At 37.4% G+C, this 24474-nt stretch overlaps 1 protein-coding gene across 3 annotated transcripts in view; it reads left to right on the plus strand.

The window, feature by feature from the left end:
- RET (ret proto-oncogene) overlaps positions 1–24474 on the plus strand; it is an 85260-nt gene that overhangs the window by 55228 nt on the left and 5558 nt on the right. For 2 of the 3 annotated variants that reach the window (XM_065843248.2, XM_071811747.1), the window contains exons 8-18: positions 1016–1274; positions 2724–2849; positions 3744–3854; positions 7605–7724; positions 9288–9544; positions 10675–10822; positions 13953–14060; positions 15583–15797; positions 15906–16028; positions 18920–18990; positions 22994–23131. In XM_065843248.2, the coding sequence (XP_065699320.1) occupies positions 1016–1274; positions 2724–2849; positions 3744–3854; positions 7605–7724; positions 9288–9544; positions 10675–10822; positions 13953–14060; positions 15583–15797; positions 15906–16028; positions 18920–18990; positions 22994–23131 (1676 nt within the window). The remainder of the gene's footprint in view (positions 1–1015; positions 1275–2723; positions 2850–3743; positions 3855–7604; positions 7725–9287; positions 9545–10674; positions 10823–13952; positions 14061–15582; positions 15798–15905; positions 16029–18919; positions 18991–22993; positions 23132–24474) is intronic. The other variant, XM_071811748.1, reaches the window with a different exon arrangement.

A 24474-nucleotide genomic window follows, 5' to 3' on the forward strand; every position in this document is an offset into this window, starting at 1 on the left:
GTTCACAGGAAGAGGTCTTAGTGCAAATAAACTTTTTGGGTTTTTTAACATTATTTAATAAGAATGCTAGACCAAGATGCACAGATATGCTTTTACGAGCAGTGGTGTTGCTTGAAAACACATCTTAGCTGCAGCATTTGAAAAGAATTCATCACCAAGTTCCCAAAATAACACTCCACCCTTCACATTGTGGTTTTCCCTGCAAGGAAAGCCAATGCCTCTGGACCTCATCCGAATCCCACTCTTGTAAATGGAAAAAACAAAGTGAGCTTTGGATCAGTTCCTATAGGAGCTGGACAGGAGACAGGGCTTTACATTCCCATGCTTCGTAAATAAATTGTTTCAGACTGAAGAATGCTCTAGCATACATATTTTAGCAGGCAAAAGTTAAATATGACAAACCAAGATATTGTCATTTTTAGATTAAAATGTTCAAAGAATTGCTAATGGAAAACAATGAGGTTCTTGTTTCTTTTAAGACTTTCAGAGAACTCTGCTGGCCAGAAACTTTTCAACTGTATTATTTTGAAAATTATGTATTAGCAATTTCTATTTCTGTCTTATTTGAAAAGAGTCTCAGCTTTGTTCACACTGAGCTGTTTGCTTTCTCCAGCAAAACCAAAGTTTTTCTCACTGATCAGCCTGGGACAGAGCAGGGACTGAACTCAGACTTTCTCAAATCACAGAGCCTTGTTCTCACACTGCTGACCATCCACAGTAGGTACCAAGAATCACTGAGTCTCTGGGTCAAGGCTTCTTGCATATTTCCACTGTTAGACTGAAGACAATAGTAATGCTTTCCCTCTCATTGTTCCTGAGAATAAATCCCATTTGAAGCATTCATGTACTGCATTAGTAGTTCAGCATCAACTCTGCAAACCCAAGATAAATGCTGGACTCTGGGAGACGTAATATGCTCAATTTTCCTTCAGACATTTTTGGGAAGCACCGAATATTTGTGATGTATGGTTTTGTTTCTGTTGTCTGTGATTTCTTTGTTGGTGTTTGAGCCTAGATAGGAAAAATCTGCATCGAAAACTGTATGAAATTCCGTGGTGTGAACATCTCCTACAAGTTACAGTCCCACAATACAAGCTGCTATGCTGTTGGCATACTTCAAGGCCGAGAAGATAAATATGGAAGCCTTTATGTGAATGACTCCTCTGTGCTACGCAGACCCGAATGCAAGGAAATACAATACACCATTCAAGCTACAGACAAGCAGAGCAGGAAACACACCAAAACCCTCCTCACTATTGTGTTGGAAGGAACTCGTAAGTGCCTGAGTCAACTAAAGCTATTTACTATTTAAAACTGTTACTGGTATTAGATGATGCATTAGTAGGGTGATCTATGAAAGGATGGCATTAACAATGAAAATGAACTTGAGCTACAAGATAGAGATTGCAAAGATTGCATTTTGAGTTCTGATTCAGACCTGCCTGAAGCAGATATTTATTTGAAGAATTAATGCACAGAGAGGTGGTGTATCATGTGCAATTCCTAATGACCATGATGACATTTGATGTAGATGAATCTTTTTTGGGTGTCTGTGTGACTTTTATTTTCTATTTCACATATTCTTATCGGGGAGAAGAACCCCATATATATATATATATATATATATATATATATATATATATATATTTATGAAACCACAAGTCTCTGGCTTAAGTATAGTTATTCAATCATTTTTCTCCTCACCTCCCTCTCCAATTTTTACTTTTTAAAAAAAATTATTTTGTTTAACATTCACGTAGCAATTGCATTGATTTCATTTTATGGGAAAGTTCACACGGGCAGAATGTAAGAAATATTCTATGACAGCCACAGCAGAGGAGGATTACACTGGAAACATAATCATTTCTCTCCAAACCATATCACACTTTGTGAAGAATCTTACAATTCTACCTGACATTTGCCTCCCTTTCCCTCTATCGGATCACAGCTCCTATGCCAAGAGCCAACAGGTTGAGGAAGAAGAAACACAAGTCTGCAGTGGACTTTGCTTCTTGCAAGAGCCTTGTGCTGTCTGAAACCACACATTTCTAGCTGTTGCTCTTTGGGCTACTGTCACATTAGCCCAAATACTAAGTGTTTTCCCTTAATTAAAAGTTTTTTATGAAGCTGTAAGTACTTAAGGTCCCCATTTTTCTGTTACCGGTATGTTAGCAGGTTTCTACAGTTCTAGGCATTGAAAGTATGCTATCAAGCAGAGAGAACTTGTATCATCGTGTTTATATTTTATTTAGAATCACAGAATGTCAGGGATTGGAAGGGATGTCAAAAGATCATCCAGTCCAATCCCCCTGCTGGAGCAGGAACACCCAGATGAGGTTACACAGGAATGTGTCCAGGCGGGTTTTGAATGTCTCCAGAGTAGGAACCTCCACAACCCCCCTGGGCAGCCTGTTCCAGTGTCTGTCACCCTCACTGAGAAGAAGTTTCTTCTCAAGTTTAAGTGGAACCTCTTGTGTTCCAGTTTAAACCCATTACCCCTTGTCCTACCATTGTTTGTCACAGAAGAGAAACACCTGGACTTCTCTTTAATTGTTATTTAAGTTTCCTGATAATTGGGTCAGTTAGTGTTCAGTCCTTTCTCTCCTTTCTTCGTCTTTCCCCCATCTACCCCTAAGAACAAAGTTTTCCTTCTGATTAGAGCTGAGTTGCTTGTGTATTCATCTCTCTTGCCCTGAACTGATGGCAAACACTCTTCCCAACAGTTTTAAAGAAAGAGGAGGACTGCCCTGACTCATGTGCTGTGAGTAAGCACCATGCTGAATGCGAGGAGTGTGGTGGCCTGGGAGTGCTGACAGGACGATGCCAGTGGAGACAGGGCAGTGGAAAAGGTACCTTTCTGTTGTGTGAAACCAAGCCTTCTGCTTAGTCATCATTGTGCATTTGACTTCCATGGATATAAGATGATTTATTCTGGTTGGACAATGGTATTGTAAACTACACAGAAGATATGGCTAAAACAAGTTGATCATAATACCCAAATGAAGTGTGCATTAGGAAGGAAAATGCTGTTAAGTTGGGATGGTCATTCTTGATCTTGTCCCTGGTGATCTTGAACATGGATATATAAAATGCAAGGTGCTGAATTGGTTTTGCACCAGTGTAACTGGAACAGTTGATTTATGGCTTGCAGGATAATCTCTGTGATCATGAATTGAGTTTGAAATGTACCAATGAGGCACTGAGCAGGTATACCCCAGCAGACTGTGAGCGCAGATGCAGTGTCTGTTGTATCTGTTTCCTGTGGTCTGTAGCACAGATCTGGTGGGTGACAGTAGTCTTAACTCTTCCAGAACAATGCATCTGTGTTCATGCTTTATCCCTTCAAACTGCATGAGTATCACAAATTATCTTTGCCTACTTGTAATTTCATATTCAAATATGTGTGAAATTGTGTAGAGGTATCCTTAGTTGTGAAAGCCACTCTTGAGACTGAAAGTGGTCAAATAGCTGTTTTTCAAGTAATACACACTGTAACTGCAAGTGACATGCCCAAAAGGCTGTCAAAGACACAAAGCAGAAAACATAGTGAAAAATATAGTCCTTCCAGTTGCTTTTAGCTGTTTCCCTGCCTGTTAGTTCAGCAGATTGTATTTATAGATATTCATAAGTGCTTATTTTAAAAAGAAAAGCAACCAGTTTTCGGTGTGTGAACATACACATGCAGTTAGCTTTCCTTCAAAGCCTTGTGGTGTCTGTGCAGCTGTCTGTGCCTGTGTTCACAGGGATCACCACAAACTATTCGACGTGCACCCCGAGTATCAAGACTTGTCCGGATGGCACCTGTGATGTGATTGAGAGCAAAGACCCAGCCGTGTGCCCCCAAGACTGCACAAGTACGGAAGTGTTTTAGGATTGCCTTTTTTGTGTCACCACTGATGGCTGTTCGAGTTACACTTTCTTGATCCCAAATAATTTTACAGGCTCAACATATTTACCATCTCTGCAATTGCCATACCGGTGTTTGAATCACGCAAGAGAGTTAAGGTTACAGGGACTAATCTCGTTCTTTATTAAGCTAGTCAGCCAACAACTCTTGGCTGACAGTGGTGGAAAGATAACATTTTCTCAGTAATTTTTCTTCTGCTCCCTGTGTTAATTGAGCTTTTCATTGGAGGTATTGCTTTTCAGCAGGTAGTGCTTTTCAGTGGAGGTATTTACTCAAACAAGTATAGGTTTTAAACAAGTTAATGCCATATTTCCAAATTTGAGTACAATATGATGGAAACCATGCCTATTTGAACTGAAATTTAAATAAATAAAAAGAAACAAATTTCAATTTAAAATAAATGTGCTTGCAAAGGATCATTTTGGGAAATGCACCTGGCCTTATTTGACAGGTGACCACCAAAATGATCCAATGCCTTACCTATTTGAAGACACAGGCAGAGATTCATATGAACAGCATCTATGAAGGAAGAATTGAAATGCATTTGTGTGTTTTCATGAGCACATCTATCTACATTCCATTCACTCATACCTGCAAGTTCACAAATCACCCTAGAACATAAAAAGGTTAGAAAAACAGCATATTGCACTTGGGCAATTTCAGTCTTCTATGAGACAGCAAGTTTTGATTGGATGTCTTTATATGGCATCCAGTATCTAATTCAGGAACAAGGGCATAGACATTTCTTGAATAATTCTCCTGGGTCTGGCATTCTATACTCCAAGTTTACATTTTGAAATTGAGTCTTAGAGGAACGAGGTTATTCTTACAGGCTAGGACTTATGTTCCTCTATAAAAGGAATGAATTAAAGAGGTTTTTTTTTTTTATTTCTTACATGCAAGAATGAGATTGTGTATTGTAAATTACTTTTATCACAAAGCTAATTATTTCATTAGAGTGCATAAAAAAGCAGTCAAAGTGGCAGAAATGCTAGAAGTGAATGCAAATAACTTCTCTAATCATCTGGAAATAATTCTTTATTGGTAATAACCAGAATCAGTTGTCATTCTAAAAGTGGAAATATTTGTGCCAGAGGCTGCAATGCTAAAACACGTAATACGCAACATGTGCAGCATCAGATGTTTTGCTCAACAGAAGTCTGAAAGAAATATTGTCTTATTAGATAATAGAAGCAGGCAAGTAAGACAAGCTTTCAAGATGTTATGTATGCCTTTTTAATGCCAGAGTTGGATAATTTTATACGTGATTTGATGCAATTCAGAACGTGGGCTGATGCCCGAAAACAGTATACTTAGAGACAAAGAAATGAGTGTGTTTTGGGAGCTCAGAGGTGCAGGAGTACAATTATATTGGCTTTTACTGGCAGGGGACATTTCTTTGGCAATGGAAAGCAATACATAGAAAAAACCCAGATGTGTTAAGTTCAAGGATATTCTTTAAGTACAAACAGTTGCTGAAATACTTATTTTTATGGTTAATCTATCATTATGATGGCTACGTACTTGAGTTCCAGAATTGCTTTCTCACACTAAGATTATGAATATTGCATTTAAGGGCACGCAGCTGAAACAGTTGTGGCTGTGACTGTCAAATAGAGGCAACCTAACTGCATTCTAAGCAAGAGACTTTCTTTTAGCAAGTAACTGCTGCTTCAGCTCTGTTGGCAGTGTGAGAATCTAGCTAAACATTTGTAAATGAGCTTTGTAGGTTCCTCTGAACTTTGGCTTTCTGATAATGGAAAAAAAAAAGCCCCCATACTGCTTCTCCCTTGCTTTGCATGTCATTGTTTTCAGTGGTAGTTGGACATGATATTTAGTTTTGTCCAACAGCCAGTGTTTTTACTTTCTGAATTTTGATGTGATACGGGATATGGCCTCTGTTTTTCCTTTTTCCAAACGGTCTTGAAACAGGGAAAGATCTTTCCCACCACAGGGCAATGGAAACAGCTGATGATTTAAAGCAGGAGCATGTAAAAGACCACATAATTCAAACCAATATTGATAGCTCTTGGAATTTCCCTACCAGCAATGCATTGGCAAAAATTACATTTCTGAGTCTCTGGGATGTGTACAGGAAGCTCTTCGTTTCTAATGTACACCTGCAGTAATGTGTACTCCTTCTTTCCATGCTGTGTAAAAACCCTTTGTGCCCAAATCCCTCCCTTGTGAACAGTTTAGATAGGACCTGCTCATCCCCCACATCCCCCTTCTTCCAGGTCCTCAAACATATCCAGATATACATAAATACATATGATATTTCTGAGGCTAATGGAAACTTCATTTCTTCACCTCGTCACGATAGACAGAGTTGGCTGGTGAGGGGAAAAGCAAGAATTTTTGGGAATACTCACGCTTCTTCAAACACGTGTCAGCTCAGAGAGCACTGCTCAGCACAGTCCCTTCCAAAATTTACCATCCAAGCTGCACATAGTTTAGTAGATATGGCCTCTCTGGAGAGATGATCAAGTCTGTCTATTTTGCATAAATACTCAAGTCCCCATTTCACTTCTTCTAAAAAAGGATGTTTGCCTTGCTGTTGTCAAAAATACCCTCTTCCACAATTCATGTTAGACATCCAAAGAAATGTAAAAGAAATGGTCGTTCACTCCGTTACTAAATTAGATAAAATGGAGGAAAATTAGTTGAAATAAAAAGAAGACTATATTGAAAATAACTCATTCGTCTTTTGAGTCCCTTCATGGTTTAGGCAATTTTTCTGAAAGGCAGCTAAGCTTGCAGAACTTGGTTGGTTTCTGTCTATACAATGCTGCTTGTGATAAAAGGCTGTTTATGAATGGAAAATGTCACAACTAATGGTCATTTTTATAATATATATGCAGAAAAAAAAGTGACTTACTTGGAAACACAGTTGCAGTCACTCTGCATGAAGAACTCCTGCTTGAAATCAAGAGTAGTTCTGTATGAGTTGCTGCACTTTTTTCCCAACATTAGATTCATTTTTTATCACTTACACTTGGCACTTACTCTTAGTACTTTTGCTAGACTGTCCTGTGGCATTTTAGAGATGTGATTAAGTATAGTTATCTGCATTGGACTTTTCCAAGGTAAGAGGAAATTGGCATTGATACCAGGAATAGAATTGAAGTCTGTAGACCGCAGGTCAATACAACTGGTACATCACCTCATGTGTAAAAACATACATAAGACGATGGTAGAGAGAAACTAAAATACAGAAGATATTTTACAGAGAATTTTAAAACATAAGACCTCAAGTGATATAGAATCATAAAGCTTTATGATCAAACTGAACCATGACAGCCATGAGATGATAATTTGAGGTAGATGTTTGGCATAAATAATGGCATTCTATAGAAGGTTCTAATGGGTATGTTAAATAAGGAAAGTATCTCAACTATGTGTTGCAAGGAGAACAATTATATTTTTAGTATAGATATATTTTAATCCAGAGTTTGCTATAATGGGAATAGCTGCTAAACAAATCTAATGTTCAAGCATTCCAAGATCCCCTCACCTCAGGATCTCAGAAATTCCAGAATTTAGATACTCCCCTAATTCTCAGGAATCCCTGTCATTATCACTGTGCTGCTCTGTCAAATTTCAGATGTATACTAGGATGAACACATGGAAGTCTTTGAGCCCTTTTTTTCCCTTTGACTACATGTGAGAATCTTGGCTTGTGTCTGTGTTTGATTAGGTGCAAACATTATTGGTGGTCATGGGAAAGGCACTGGAAATCTTGGAATTAGGTCAGGACATGGGATTTGTTACTGCTTCCCAAGACAGAACTGTTATTGTGAGAAAGATGATATCCAGGGTAAGTCTAAACATTATCTGCTGTTCTCATATTAGTCTTTTCCTCTGTTCCTATCTACCTTCTGTATGCATACAATGATTTAAATGTGTAAGCGTGTTAATAAGCAATACTTTTGGTCAGACACTGCTAATATTAAATTAATTAAGAACTGGCACCTTCTACTATGGAACCTGAAAATCTCCAGAGGGAGGTTATTTCTATCTTTGATTAAAGAATCCTTTTTATCCGTTACTACATGACAAACAGGTTGGTCGTCCTTTGCTTTCCAGCAGCACATTTGCATTTTAGTGAGATTCACCTGGTGTTTACAAAGACAGCTAGCAGAATTAGAATAATGACTTCTATTACTTTCAGGTAATTCCAGCCTCCTAATCATTTCTGAAAATCTCAGCTTCCAAATGTCAGAGACAGCCAGCAGCCATTGTGTTAGGAGGAGGTGTGGATTAGTGGATTACTTTTCTCATGGACCTTTTCTTGAACAGAAAAGCTCTATACATTTGTATAAAAAAGATTGATGTGGATTAAATACTAGTGGTTTGTTTGTTTTCTTTTGTTTTTTAATAAATTTTATTATTGCTTATAATATAACATGAAATATTTCACATCAACTGAATTGTTTGGTATATATCTCAGTTTACTCTTTCGAGTAAATTTTCGGTAGGCATAAGAAGAAAAAGAGGAAGCATAATGCTTCTTGCTTTTGCCTTTCTTTTTTTTTTTTTAAATTGTGGAGGGATATTGTGCTGTTTCTACTTCCAAGGTACAGGTTGCAGATGTAGCTAAGTTAGCTATGGATCCGAAGTCAGGATTGTCTTATGAACAGTGCAAGGACTGTATTTTAGATCTCTCAGTGTCTTCAGGAAGTGACTCCCTAGGAATGCTCTCTAGTGGCACACAGACTTAAATAAACTCAGTTTCCAAAGCAAGACACTCAAAGTGCTTCTGCAAAAGGTGAAGTAGGAAATGGGGAGGAAAAGACTGCATATTGCTTTAGAAGCAGCTGCAGCATTAGGCAGTGTTTTCAGAAATTATTATGTTCTTAAATACAAAGCAGAAATATTCAAAGTCTCCTAATCTAAAAAGTTGAAGAGAAATGTTATTTAATGTCTAATAAGTGGAATAATGAAGTAAATTCACATAAGAAGATTTTATTTGATGAGTTGGATGACTCTAGCATAAACTGTTGTCCGCAAGAAAAATTCAGTCACATGTCTCCAGAGATGTAAGTGGCATCAAAAGATCAATATATGGTAGGCTGGGTCTTAAAAAATAGTGTCAGAAGTAGCTTACGTCTACAAAGGTCAGGAATATGGGGTCAAGCTACCTGCGCTTACATTTAAACAGTTAGGCAAACAATTACCTGTTGGTGTCCAAAATTGGTACATGCAGTGAGCATATTTGCAAATTCTGAGATGTCATTGAGAATTAGCTATTAGGGTTTCCTAAGTTTGTAAATGATTTTGAGTTCTGTTTCTGTCGCACCTATGTGTGTGTCATGTGTGCTACCAAATCGGAAGTAGGAGGCAACAAGCAAAGTTCTAAGAAGTTCTTCTTGGTCCACAGAGCAACTGTGTGATGATGTGTGCAAGACTGTGATAGCAGGGGCAGTGCTGCTGTCCTTCATCATCTCCGTGCTGCTTTCTTCCTATTTCATCCATCGGTACCACAAGAATTCTCCGAAGCCACCTATTGCCTCTGCAGAAATGACGTTCCGACGCCCAGCCCAGTCCTACCCCATCAGTTATTCTTCCACTAATGTCCGCCGGTCTTCTTTAGATTCCATGGAGAACCAGGTGTCTGTAGACACCTTTAAAATACCAGTAAGTCTGACGTCATTTTGCACGCTCTTTTTCCATGTCCTTATTGTGCCTGAAGAATATTTATTCATACAGAAAATCTTACAGAAATGCAATCTATTCAAAGAAATACCTGATTCAACTAACTATAATAAACCGGAAGCCATGTGTACAGGCAGGGAAGTGAAGATAATTAATGAGTAATTGTATAAACCATGTATTTTTGTTATGTTTTAATACAATATAGCATCTTAGGCCTAATTTGAGCCTTTTTTTTTTTTTTACTAAATGTAACTCTACATTTGCCAGTAGTGTGGTTTTACTTTGTCCAATTAAATACTAGTAATCCATAGGTTTGTAGTGTCTGTGATGAGCCATAGTATCACAACAAAGGTAAGTTTAAAACAAAACAGGCTGTAGGTGTTGTTTGAAGTGTAAGTCTTACCCACATCTTGAGGATCCTTTGCCAGTCATGCTATCACACCTTTAATCTATCACATATTATCCAGGATGCCTGCTGGCTGGCGCATTTTCATGGACTGACATGGTACAGAAACAGTGCCAGTTTATGAGACATGTGGCAACATCAAATCTGTTTGGATATTAGATATGGAAGTCTTCACAGACCTTATGCTCTGTTTGCTTTCATTTCTTGTCTTGTTTGGCCACCTGTCATCATTTTTGCAACTGTAAGGCTTAATAACACTAATTCCATAAGAGAAGGATTCTTCTCTCTGATGAATTCTTAAGGGAAATCCTTATTCTGTGAGTAAAACTGATATACTTCTTTGTGAAGTCCAAGGTCACATATTCGTAGTTATTCTGAAAGCAAGCATTTCTCCTTTATTGTTTCATTTTTCATCTGTATCCGATTTTTCCAGACCTGTAAATATAATCCATTATCCATAGATTATGTGTACAGCTTGTTTTGAAGTAGATGATTTCAAGGTAATGGAAAAATACGTTCAAAATACCTAGATATTCAGAAGCTTTTGTAGGAATACACTGATGCTGATCAAAAAAGCAACCATGCATTGTACACCAAACTGTACGGATTCCTGAAGAATGTTTTCCTATTGAACATTAACACTTTGGGTGCAGCTAGCCGCTCTTTTTCTTGCTTTGTCTTATAGGGTTCTTTTTCTCTCCTGCAGGAAGATCCAAAGTGGGAATTCCCTCGGAAGAACCTGGTTTTGGGCAAGACTCTTGGAGAAGGAGAATTTGGAAAGGTTGTCAAGGCAACAGCATTCCGACTCAAGGGAAGAGCTGGCTATACCACTGTGGCAGTAAAAATGCTAAAAGGTACATTCACATTTGGGTCCGAAACAATTTGAAAACTAGTTCTTGTAACCTCTGAATGGATTTTAAGAGGGGCTCACATGGAAGTAAGAGGTCAGCTAAACCAACCATTGTCACAACCTCCATTTTTTTTCAGCATTCTGTTATATTCTGACAGATTTTTTGCTTTAGGAGCGAGCATCACATTTATCCATATAAGTAATTTCCACAAATTGTAATTAATTATGTGTGAGGAGACCCTAACTTAACATAAAAAAATGTATTTAATTTTGTTTGGCATTGATACGAATATTGAAATGGCTTGTTAAAACTTTCTGATTTTTTTTTCCTTTTTCCTCTACCCAGTTTTCTTTGACAAAGCTTTTTAAATGAAACTTTTTAAATGAAAGTGATAATGTCAAGATACATAGTAGAACTGTTAATTTATTTTTCTGATTGAGAATTCCATCTACTTTTATACTTTCTGATCTGCTTTTCAATTACTAGGAGCTCTGCCAAATTGGCTTGAATAGCCCATTGCAGTCTCCTGGTCTTCAGTTTTTCCTAAGACTTTAAAGCCAGGGAAAAAAAAAATATGCCTACATAATGTTGAGATGATAACATTGAGACCTTGACCGTTTGTTCCTGTTTTTTTTAGTAGTTTCAGCCCCAAATATACCTGCTGCTTTCCCATATAGAAAACAAATTATTCTGAAAGAAAACCATGAAGAAATCAATGTTTTTGCTTGGTCTCTGAGTAGGTAGTCTCCAGTATTACTGCACATTTCAGGTGGACGCTGTTGTAATGCATGGCTTTTGCCACCTTTACAATTATATATGTGAGTATAGATTTTACATATCTAATATCTGAGCTTGGTTTCTAATAAAGACTTCACTAGACATGCAAGGATAGTGAAAGAGGTCAGTGCTTAAATCGGTTTCTTCAGAAGGCCATTTATTCACCACAGCCTGAAAGATGAAATAGGTATGAAAAGAAAATTGTGTGCTTCTCTACCATCTTGTGTACTCATTCATATGAGCATGTAGTCCCTACATATCAGGCACCTAGAGATACATGAGATAGAATAGAGAAACAAGCTTCAGAAAGGCTTGCTGCTTGCGAGCAAAGATGCTGCCCATCTAATTATTTTACCACAGAAATAAATGCATTATGAAGTGCATACCTGCATTGCAAGAGGTTCAGTGGAGAATAGGTCATGTGGAGGAAATCCAGGAACTTAGTCTGTTCAGAAGTGAAGACTAGTTAACTTGTAATACTCAAGTAATGACCTGTATACCATTATCAATAGAATAGTCTTAGTAATAATTTCATTTCATATTTATTTGTGTATCTGTGTCACTGATTTTTCTAACGCATTTTCATTAACAACACGTGACTGAGTTAAAATTCCAAGATGCGGTGGTGAAAACGTTGCTTTTACTTGCAGATAATTTAACATTCAGCTTCCCCTAGCTCTTAAGAAGGAAAGAGTTGACAGAATTGATAATGCGAAGGAGTAACCCTTTATTTTAAGCACCTTATTTAATAAATTGATCTGACATTTACAATAATACTTCAGGCTCTAATGAATCCCTTTGTAATGTAAATTTCATTGCAGATAGTCACCTGCAATTCTATTTTCCAACTTGGCTGGGGAGAACGTTTGTCATTCTGCATATATTTATCTGTTGCTATCAGTTTAACTTTACTGTTATAACAGCTAAGTATAAGAAATGCGTTAGTCCACAGTGGTCTGACCTCCTGTATGATATGAATGCCCTCATTACAATAAAGTTAAAGGGGAAGACAGCAACCTATATGTAAACAGAGACTATTCAAAATTTGTAAAAACAAGAGGCATAAAGCTTTAGAGCTAATTGTCTCCCTTTGTGCACTAGCAAAGTTATTTTTTTCATCAAACAGGTATGGTACATGGGGAACTTTGTTCTGTTGTTGCACATGCTACACAGTTTCAGAGCTAGAAAAATAGGACTTCCTCACAGGCATTAAGTTGATGTTCATTTTTGTTTTACCTAAATGGGTATTTTTGGTAGTCACTATCAGTAGTGAGAGACCATTCCATCTTGCATTCCCTAGGGTAGAAGACTCTGAGTGAAGGTTCACACTATAAATAATATATGGCAGATACAAACATATATTACTAATACAAACATATAATAGAACAGAATAAAAAATATCATGACTAGGGCAAACTATTAGCACATGTATTTTAAATGGATATGTAAATAAATCATGTGGTGCTTATAGCTTTTATGGAAAAACATACAGAGTGGTACCAGAGATCAGAATCTGAACTTGTTTTTTATTAGCTTTAAGTAAAGGTGACCACATACTTGTCAACTGTCCCTTAATAGCACTCTGTAGGAACTATCCAGAGAGGTTCCAGTGTCAGAGAGATTAAGAATGAGGTAGAAAAGGGGTTTTCTCTGACCTTTGGTGTCTTTATGACTGAAGGTCTTCAAGCCCCAGTGCGTTCAAAGAGGAAGTTTGTTAGTCAGAATTCTGCAAAACCAAAATGCCTGAAAGGCTGAGAAAACCTCTAGGGGATATACAGTCACACGATTCCACTGACATCAGCAAAGTCTGCATACATGTCTCCCAGTAAAAACAACCTGAACTGTATGCTTAGCTTCTAGATCTGGATGTGTGCTACAAGTGTAAACCAGCAGATTAGTGGATTTTTATTCTGTCAGAAAAAGTATTCAGGAGGAGGAGGGAGTTAACTGAGCAAGTCTTTTTTTGTTTGATAAATGTAAAATCTTGGCTTTTTATGCTTCTGAAGCTTTCACTGCACTGATTCACCCTAAAAAGTTACTCTAGAAGACTAGAAAAGGTCTGTAATTATTTCATGGCATCTTCAAGACGTTACAGACTCTGGTCTTGGTTCTCAGTTGACCTGCTCCTCCTGTAGTCATTTGTATCAGGGCAGAGCGATGATTAGAGCAGGTGACCGAGCCGGAGCAGCAGCAGCCCCAGTCGCTTGGTTCCAATGTGAATGACTGCAGGAGAGAGGAGGTGGGGAACTGTCTCTCTTCCAGGAGAAATGGTTGATTTTGTACTTCAGGCGGTACATAGAGAGCTCTTGAGTAATGCTTTCCTAACCACAACTGTGTGTTTGGACACTTTCTGCAGAAAATGCTTCCCAGAGTGAACTGCGAGATCTGCTTTCGGAGTTCAACCTTCTGAAACAGGTGAACCATCCTCACGTCATCAAACTTTATGGAGCCTGCAGTCAAGATGGTAAATATTAGAAGCTTGTTATTAAGATGAAAATATCAACCAAAGAAATAAAAAGCAGGTCATTGAGTTTGGACCACTGCTTAATAATTGCTGAGTATCTTTTAAATCTGCTGCTGGCTGAAAAAATGAGGGACATATAAGAAAAGCAGTGTTTAAAGTGAAAGAGAAATGCAGTTCAGTGTAACTAAACATTCTTCCTGTGATTTTCTTCAATATAGATTTTGATTCTGAAGCCATTTAAAATGTAACCAGTCTACTACCAATTCTCTTCCAATCAATATTTATTTTTATATTGTTATTTATATGTACAATATTGTTTCCAAATGTGGGTTATATTTAAAGATTAATGGGGTTTTCATTATTATTGTTCTTCATACTAAAACAATGCTTTGAGGCCCGAACCAGGGACTGAGATCTCCCTTTGAAAAAAAAAAAGGAAAAAAGAAAAGACAACTACAGATCCTTTTGTTAAAATATAGCTGGATGTTAGATTGATATTCAGTTCTCCTCCTCTGTCACAAAACCATTGTCTCCCTGTTGTTGTGAAATATTTGCTAAAAGCCACAGATATTGAAACGTTTATTTCAAGGTGGGAGATTTTCAGACGTGTATTATAAACTGTCAGGTTTTTTCGTTGTTGTGCATAGGAATTGATCTGAATAATTTCTGTTCATATTAAATGAAGTTGCATAGCAACATCCTCTTCCTTTTGCATCTGTAATTATGCAGCCTGAAGTCACAGTATGCATGTTGTGACCTTGGGCAAAGGTCTGCCGCCTTTGCCCAGCCAGTGCTGTTCCAAGCTGTAGTCAGAAAATATAACTCAGGACTGAGTCATCTCTGAGTCTCAGTAAAGTAATGAACCAGTGGGGCAGGATGTATTTTTTTTTCCTTTCAGTACAATGTATTTTTCCATCTCAAAGGAAGTGAATTGTTTCTGAGTCATAGGCTTTTAATAAATATCAAGTTAATTCATTAGCGTATGGGGTAGGAGGGCTTTGATACGGCAGACAAATGTATTTAGCATTAAAAGCACTGAGTGGATATTATTCATGTGGGTAATGGGGAAAAGAAACTAATGGATTGAAATGTCAGAATGTTTCTTAGTGCTATGAAAAGGCATCTTACGTACAACACTGGAATTAGCAGATGATTTGTGAGCTCAGTATCGCGTACTCCAGAAAAGTATTTTCATTTTTTTTTTCTTAAGTTTCTCTAAGTTGGGTTGTTTCACAAATCTGATTTGTAAGAAGGCTGTCTCTTTTATAGTCGCAAATTATCTAGGTGAGAGCATATATAAGAGCCCGAGTTCTGCTTTGATTTAGGCTGAAATTCGCATAGAGGATGTAAGCTAAAAATATTCTATGATTCCATGTCTGATTCAGTGCCTTTTATGTAGAGGCCAGAGGTGTCTGGAGCCTCTGACTGTTCAAAGCAATGTGTTGATTAGAAGAGACTTTTTTGAAAATAAGTAAATTATTATCTATTAATTGTTTACTTATCCATGCGTTTGTTATTTCAGGCCCACTGTATTTAATTGTGGAATATGCTAAATACGGCTCCTTGCGCAGTTTTCTCAGGGAAAGTCGAAAAGTAGGACCAAGCTATGTGGGTAGTGATGGCAACAGAAATTCAAGTTATTTGGACAATCCTGATGAGAGAGCCTTAACAATGGGAGATCTGATATCATTTGCATGGCAGATATCCCGAGGAATGCAGTACCTTGCAGAAATGAAGGTAGGGCAGTATAACAGTGATCTGAGCATGTCCTTGAGATAGATGGATGTGTCAGCAGTTGGTCCCTCCACAAGAAGTATAAGCACTATTGTTGGTTTCTTCCTAAAGCTCGTCCATCGAGATTTAGCAGCCAGAAATGTATTGGTGGCAGAAGGGCGCAAAATGAAGATTTCAGATTTTGGCCTCTCCCGTGATGTATATGAAGAAGATTCATATGTCAAGAGGAGCAAGGTACAGTGCATATTAAATACCATAGTGGGAATTATTACCTAATTAAAAGAATTCATTTATACTGAAACATCGAGCATAGAAGAAAAAAATAAAAAATATAAAAAATTAGAAAAGATAGCTATTTTTATTAATTTAGAATGATACTCTGTTTTAAAGAAATAGAAGTCAAGATGAAGCAAAATTATGAGCTTTATCAGTGGGACAGTAATACATTTATGTGTTAAAAATATATCATATTTAAGTCATGACTACCTCTTCCATCTCTTTTTGTTGACTCATCAACAAAACTAATTTATTTCTAATATGTAAAAGTTAATAAAAGTAAAAGAAGGGTCACTATGATGATTAAGGCCTTAGAGCATCTGACACACAAGGAGAAGCTGACAGAACTGTGTTTGTTGAGCCTGGAGAAAAGAAGGCTGGGGGGGAACTTACTGATATACCTGGTGGAAGGGAATAAAGCCACCAGAGCAGGGCTCTTCTCATTGTGGCCCCGTGACAGGACCAGAAGCAATGGACACTATTTTGAATACGAAAAATTCCATTTACAGAAAAGGAAAAACGTTTTTACCCTCACAGTGATTGAACACTGGAACAGGCTGCCCAGAGAATCTCTGTCCCTGGAGATATTCAAAACCTGGCTGGAAATGATCTCAAGAAACCTGCTGTGGCTGCCCCTGCTCTGAGCTGAGGGGTGAGGTTCCTGCCCACCTTGACAGCTCTGTGATCATGTCAAAAGTCTCAAGACAATATTTAAAGAATAGGATGAGACCTGCTGTTTTTTAAAAACAATATGTCAAATAGCCTGTAATAAATTATTTCTTTTTCTTAAGGCTAGAGAGTTCACACAGGATGCTTAAAAATAGCATGTGTTTTGTTAATGTAAATACAGAAGAATGACACCTTTTTCATTGATGGAGCTTTTAACTATTAACCTTTTTACAGGTAGAGGGCAGCCAATTTTTAAACAAGGTGGGCCCTCTCATTTATCCAGTTCTTTGTCAACCTGCTTGAAAACACAAAAAAAACCCCACAACATCAGTTTTCTCTGTCCTTTCTCCTATTTATAATTAAAAATTTAAAAAAATCCCAAGGAGTTGAAAAAAATGCAATTTCTATAAAGATCCTTATTTCAGGAGTGATCACATCTATGTAGAAAACTTGAAGCAAAGGCCTCCTACAAATACTTCCAAAATGAAAGATACCAAATCTTCATCAAAAGGTCAGGGTAGATTAGGAGCTAATGCCACCTACTGCAGGTTATTTAAAGCAATTCTGTTTTCCCTGCCCCAGTAAATTATTGTCAGGTGCCTGGATCCAGTTCTGTCTGCTCGCAGTGCTCATGCAGGATTCAGCATATGGTAACATTTCAGCTGTAGGACTTTACAAAGGAAATTTGATAAAAAGATGAGTTGTTGAGTCACATCAGTACTTCCCTGAGAAGAAACGCTTCAGCATAATAAGTTTGAGACTAAGAAGACAAATTAAGGCTTGTCTTTTATTTATGCTTGTAAAAAATATTACCAACTACAGCAAGCCAAATCCTGCTTTCTGCCTGTTTGCATCCACCTGTCACTGACCTCAGCAGAACTTATACAAGTCAATCCCAGGCCAGACTGTGACGTTCACTGACACAGCTTTCAATTGACTCTTTCTAAGATGGGCAGTGTTGGTTCACTTCCCTCTATGACTTAATGTGAAAGAGTTGCCAGCAGAATTTTTTGCATGTGAAAATTTTAGAATTTTTGAAAAGTTTTCCATTAATAGTGAGAATTTTAAAGTTTAGTTTTCCCTGTTTTTTCAGGCCAGTTTGTGTGAATGTTTCTTAAGTCAAAATAAGTTGCAAAGAAAAAAAAAAAGCCATTTTGGAAGACATGATCATATGTAAAAGGGGTTTGCCACATTCATTTATTTATCTTTTGATATATCTGTTTTACATGGATCAATACCAGTTGCTCTGTATTTCAAGTATGATGCATTTACATAAAGGCAGTTTAATTTTATTTGACAGGGTGTTGATGTACTGAATGGATGTTTTCTCTTTACTTCTGAGACACTAGTCACTGTAGTATTATTTATTCAGAGCCTAACAAGCATCTCTCTGCTTGCATAGGGAAACAGGGAAAACAAGAAATTGAGAGGAAGGAAGAAGGATAAGTTTCAAATCCTACTGAAACAGTTGTTGCATATATATGTGAGATTTATCAGAAGAAGAAATAACGCATATGATATTCTGAAGGTTATGAAACATCTAAGAAATTTTGCAAAGCTAGATTTTCATGAGTATCGGGGGCAAATTTCTCAGATTATATCAGTGAATTTCTCCTACTGAGAAGTAGCAACTTGTAGATTCAATTTAGTAACCAGTAACCAAATATGACTGTCCAGGTACAGTTCTGAAACCAAAGACATCTTAACATCTAGGTCCTTCCATTTATGCAACGTCCCTGATACAAATGCGATAGCTCTTTCTTTTAATCACCATTCTCCATTGGTTTTTCATTTGCACATTTCCCAACAGCAATGGGAAGACAGGCATTCATGTCTGAAGAATATAACTCTTTGGATGAAACTCTTTGTTAAGAGGAGAGTTGAGTTTATCTGACTTAAAATTGTGACCATCTGGAAAAAAACTATACCACCTTATTATACATAATTCGACTGATGAAGTGTGTGGAATGAAATGAATGAGAGATTTTAAACACTCCTACAATTTTTCTCCTTGCTGTTTTTCTTATGAAATGCCAAATCATTCAGTCCATTGGAAAATACTAGAGTATGGATAGAGTATCTGTTACGGTTTTGAAGACAAATAGCTTGCTTTTCCACTTGGAAACATTATTTTCTGACCAGTAATTATTAATATTTTTGTGGGGTTTTTTTTCTCCTAGGGCCGGATACCTGTTAAATGGATGGCCATAGAGTCCCTATTTGATCATATCTATACAACACAAAGTGATGTGTAAGTATGAAATCTTTCATTCTTTATGTTTATGTATTCGTGTAAGGAGATAAGGGATGAAGCACAACAAGGTATCCAAAGCTGTTAGTCTTACAGAGGGATGTGAAGAACACAGCCTGGATGGCACCATCAGCTGGCAATGATACATAAGATTTTTTTACTGTTGAATTAAATCTGAATAAAAGGTTATCAGAGGTATTTAAGCACATAATTTCTGTTGTAATCAACAAGGGTTGGTTCTGTTGATGTGACATGGTTGCCTTTCAATATATATACAGAAATATATAGACAGAAATTGTTGGTCTTTGCTAAAGATAATGGTTATACCCAAACTTCCCAGTCCCTGTTCATCAATTGTCTGTAACACTTGCTGGAAGATGAGGGATGGGGTGGGAAGAGGGAAAGAAGAATTTACCTTTTGGCCTCGCTACTATTGAAATAAATTACAAAACTCCAATTAATTTTAATGACAGTCAGCTCAAACCTTAGGCCGTAGTCCAGTTCCAGTGCCAAGATGCGAGTTAATTTGTACGATTAGGGAAACAGAGATCCTGAAGATGGAGATGCTTCTTCCCCACCTGGGATGATTAGGTGCCAAAGCAACCAGAGCTAAGGTGCTTTCATGGCTGATCAGCAGCGAACCAGGCAGAGAAGTGTCTATATACATTTAACTGAGGAATCAGATACTTTAATTTCTTTCTCTCTGAGCTGAATGATGCTTGTAACTAGTCACCAGGCAGACAATGTAAAACTAAGTATTTTTTATTTAGGAAAAAAAACCTCTAAGGAACTGCAAAAGCGGTAGTACTTATGCCTGATTGTCTGCTAGGTAGCATTTTGGGTAGCATCTTGATATCTTCCAGGTTTCCCTTGAAAAAGAATCTGAGTAACATAATGTTTTCATTAAACTCAAATGAGTAAAACGTACTAATCTCAATGACATTTCACTTTGGAGGAAAACACTTTGATAATAGCTGTATGTGCAAATAGGGACCTTTCAATTTGTACTTCTAAAATTAATTTACTTTTTATTCTCTCTACGAGTTCGAGCAGTTTTAGTGAAGTAAAATATTTTACTTGCCTTGGAAATTCCTTACAAAATGAATTTCCAAAATAGGTTCATTTACTTTGCTTCATTTGGTGTAAGAAAACAAAAAAAGATTGGGGTGGTTCTTGGGAGAATGTCACTTCTACTTAGGTCTGTTTACAGGTTTTTCTGGGCCTTGCTTATCCTCCTCAAAGTATTTGTTGTGCTAACTCACTTCCCTATGACTTTTTCCCAGAGAATTATTAAAATTCTTTTAAAAACTTCATAGCACATTTTTAATTTCTTCGTTTTCAGCAAAACAGATTTGTAACTATGGTTTGGGGCCAGAACAGATTGTGTTGTCATGTAACTGCCTGTTCTTTGATTGTTGATTGCTCTTCTGGATCCACCACTGTTCCTCCCCGTGTGTTTCCTGACGTGCTGCTATTAAGCCGTCTCTGGTGCACCTGCTGTGATGCCCAGCAGAGGTTGCACAGCTGGCCTCTGGCAGCAGCCTCAGTGCAGCAGCAGCACGCTAGCGCTGCGCAGTGTTGCTGTTCCCAGAGAGGGTCGGTGTCTCCGTGCAGAGCTGTGCTGCTTTACCAGCTTTCCCCGAGGTGCATCAAGTGCTCTTACCAGAGCACCGCACTGTGCTTCGTAGGTCTGCTCCAGCACAGTGGCATAAAAGGTCTAAATATCTGCCAGACTTATTCAGTGCCTTTGACTCACTGGTGAGGTCACCTTCACTATTCACGTCATTCCACATGAAGTAACCTAAGAGTGTTATATAGCCTAATTTAGCCAAGTCCCTGCAGAACAATACTGAGACATACAGAGTTGCAGAGCAAACCCTCTCCAGTGCTGTTCCATGAATGCCATTCCAACAGCACCACACAGATAAATGAAATACTTTTTTACAGCGCTGATGGTTATTTTAGATACTTACAGTCGCTGAAAATACTATTTTGTGAATAGTCCTTGTTGTTTATGGTAATGCAATTACATTTTAAGTGAAAATATATATTAAAATACTCAACAACCATTCCAATATGCTCATTTTTTTTCCTGACAATGTTTTTTCTGTTTTCCAGCTTCTTCCTTCTAAAGCCTTTCTATATAGTTAGGGGGTAGCAGTGCTCAATAGCAGTACTACTTGCTAGCATTCACAAAATTCCTTTTTGCTTCAGAGGTTGATGACATCAGAGGACAGCTAACCTACTCTTCCTCTGTAGAGTACATTTTTTTTTTCCTGGCTTTTTCTGATCAGATTTTTATTCAAGAATAAACATGGCACAATGTGAAATTTTCCATCTCCTGTTTCTCCTCCCATAGTACTTAATTTGTATAATGATTTGAAAGCATTGCAGCATTCTACAGCATTCTATTCTAATATGCTCATTTACTGAACAACTTTAATGAAGAAATTACTCATCTGATCGCTCCTTCCATATTCTGTAAAATAAGCGAGTTTTAAGCAGAAGAGGTGGATTTTAAAAATAAAACCAGCCACACTACAAAGTTTATTTGAATTAATCATGGATAGAATTACAACCTGATGGCAGAGCATAATTGGCTTCAAAAAGGGTCTGAGGAGGTATATTAATAAAGTATATGAAAATGTTATAAATATTAATTAGCTTTCAAGAATGTGCAGAGTGATTAAAAATTAATTCAGTGAATGGCATCAGGAAGAAAAACTGCAGCATACTGCTTAGGACTGCATGAGACCCATTTTGGAAGTTTTATTGCCGTACTTTTGGGGTTACAATTGTTGTTTAACATGTGAGAAGCACGGGTGGAATGTAATCAGAAAGGAGGTGAGGTTTGTGACTAACATTTTGAGATGGAATTTTCAAAGGGAATTATACACTGCTGTTTGTTTTGGCATTAGATGTGTAACACTTCCTAAAATCTTAAAAGTGGAGTTTTCACAGAAATTACTCAATGGCGAGAGCACAGAAACTAACATTTGTCATGAATTGTATGCATTTTTGCTTCCAGATGCCTCCCTTTGAGTATCCCCTTGGAGTGAAACAGTGTTGGCTGGTTTCCTTCATTTTGAACATCCAAATTTTGGCAGTTCTGTCAGTTGAGCAGATTCAGAGTAATTTGTAGCTTCTTTATGTGTCAAAAAAAAACCTGCCACTAGGGAAAGAAAAACATTTTTGTCTCTTTTCTCCTGGCCTCCCCTCCAAAAATGGACTAATTTAATCTATCTAAATATTTCCAACCTGTTGAGCAAGGTCTTTTTGTTTGATAACAAATCAATAAAAGTAGGTTAAAAAAGTCACCATTTCTTCTGTTCATTTCAGGAAACAGTTTTTTCCTGTCATCTGTTAAACCATATTTTAGGCTCTTGGCATTTCCAGAATAAATTCTTTCCTCTTCTTTCATCAACTCTAAGAAGAAAATTAAGTCCTGAATTGCTGAAATGGCCCAACAGACCAGCTGAATTCAAAGGTGTAGCTTATGATTGAAATAAACACATGGTACATATAAAGAAACACAACCTCATAGTCAAGAGAGCAGACCAGTCCCTTGGTTGAGCTAGCCTGTGTAAATTTAGACAATTATTTCTGAATAGGACTGCAAGGGCTAATTAGGAGGTTAGACTCCCTCTGTAGCCAAAGGAACAAGAGAGGAGCACTGCACAAGAGGAACAAGCCTTTGGGCTGGGCCATCATAGGAAGGACTTTCTCCTTCTGCTGTTTAAAGAAGATGGGCCTTCCCGGGATACAACTGGCTTTTGCTAGTGGATAAAAGAGGGCCATCCTTATCTCTACTGACTTGGTTGCTGATCTTTATTAATGAACAGTATTTGGTAACGAGGATGGCCTTACATGCATCTGTATGGCCCGTCTGGCTGAGCAAGTTCTTGAATTTGGTTGGGTTCTCAAAACACTAGAAAGAGATTCATCAGGTGAAAGCCAAAGTTCCTGAAACATACCACTCAAAAGCTTGTTTTCTCTTTTTCAGATGGTCATTTGGAGTTCTGCTATGGGAGATTGTAACTTTGGGAGGCAATCCCTACCCAGGTATTGCTCCTGAAAGACTCTTTAACCTCCTAAAAACAGGCTATAGAATGGAGAGACCAGAAAACTGCAGTGAAGAAATGTAAGTAGCTCTTGATCTGATTACATTCATAAAACATTTGTTGAAAAAATACATTAAAAAAAGGTTTAAATAAATACCACATAGATACTATTCTATGTTTCTCAGACGTATAATCAAAGTAGGTAGTACTCAAAAGAATGTAATGTAATTAGTGAACAGTAAAGTGCAGGAAAAGCTTGCAGGTCTATCCAAAATATTTGTGGATATCGAATAACACAGATACCAAACAATTAAAAGAGTTTGAATATTTAAAACTTTTGAGGGTAGGGTGAGGAGGAGAATTTCTTAAAACAGTGGTAGCTAAAATATTCAAGAAAATGTTTCAGTACTTTTCTCCAAATGAGAGAGGTGTTACATCCACAGTCATTGTCTGTTAGTTTTCCTGGCATTACAAAGGAGAAAGGATACCTTGATCCAGAAACACACTCTAGAAGACACAGATTTTCTGTGACTTGATTGACATCTTTTCAATTTGGAGACAGTTCATATTTTATTGGCTGATTTATTAAAATGCCCTCAATGTGAAGTATCTTCTCTGTGTGGTTCCTCCACAGCATTTGGAGATGATGCATGATTTTTATGTTCAGCCTATAAATCTGGTCATGGTCAGTTTTTTTTCAGAAAGTTATCAGGCTACAATCACTGTGACGGCTCTTTTGACTGATTTTTAATATGAAGGATGCTTTGGCCACATCCGGGCTGAGAAAACAGAGTATAAACAATATAATTTGTTTTGTTTTTGTTTTTTTTTTTTTAATACCATATACAGAGGAAAAAACATCAAGGGTTTACAAGTGTCACTGGCAAATATCCTCTACGAAATACTTTGTTTGTTTGTTTGTTTGATCTCAAGAAGCAATAAGACTTCATTCCTCAAACACATGTTATATCATTGATAATTATTAGGTTAGGCAAACTGACCATGTCTGAGTTTCTTTTTTGTATTAACGACACATTGTGGCTTTCTGACTGGTTTAGATTTTCTTCCATTTTGCTCAGAAATTTTTGTGACAGCCTTTGATAGCCAGCACTTTAAGGACCATTTTTCTTAAATTGCATTCTCCAGTCAAGGAAGAGATGGGTCATAGATGAGGGAAAAAATGCAGTGGTTTTAATAGGTTGCTGTAGTTCTTGTAGCCAACTGTTTACACAACTAAAGCACTTTGTGCTGAAAAACACTTGAGCTAGAAAAAATAACATGAACAGCACAGGTTGCAGAGTTACACATCCAGAGCTTTGCCAATGTCTGTCTGATGATAGTCACTTAACTATAGAACTTCAATTCTGCTCTCTTTCGTTTCAACAATATGTACTATAGAAAGCAGTTAAAGACAGAATAAGAC

Source organism: Patagioenas fasciata, chromosome 8 (assembly GCF_037038585.1).
Source record: "Patagioenas fasciata isolate bPatFas1 chromosome 8, bPatFas1.hap1, whole genome shotgun sequence".
Taxonomy (NCBI): domain Eukaryota; kingdom Metazoa; phylum Chordata; class Aves; order Columbiformes; family Columbidae; genus Patagioenas; species Patagioenas fasciata.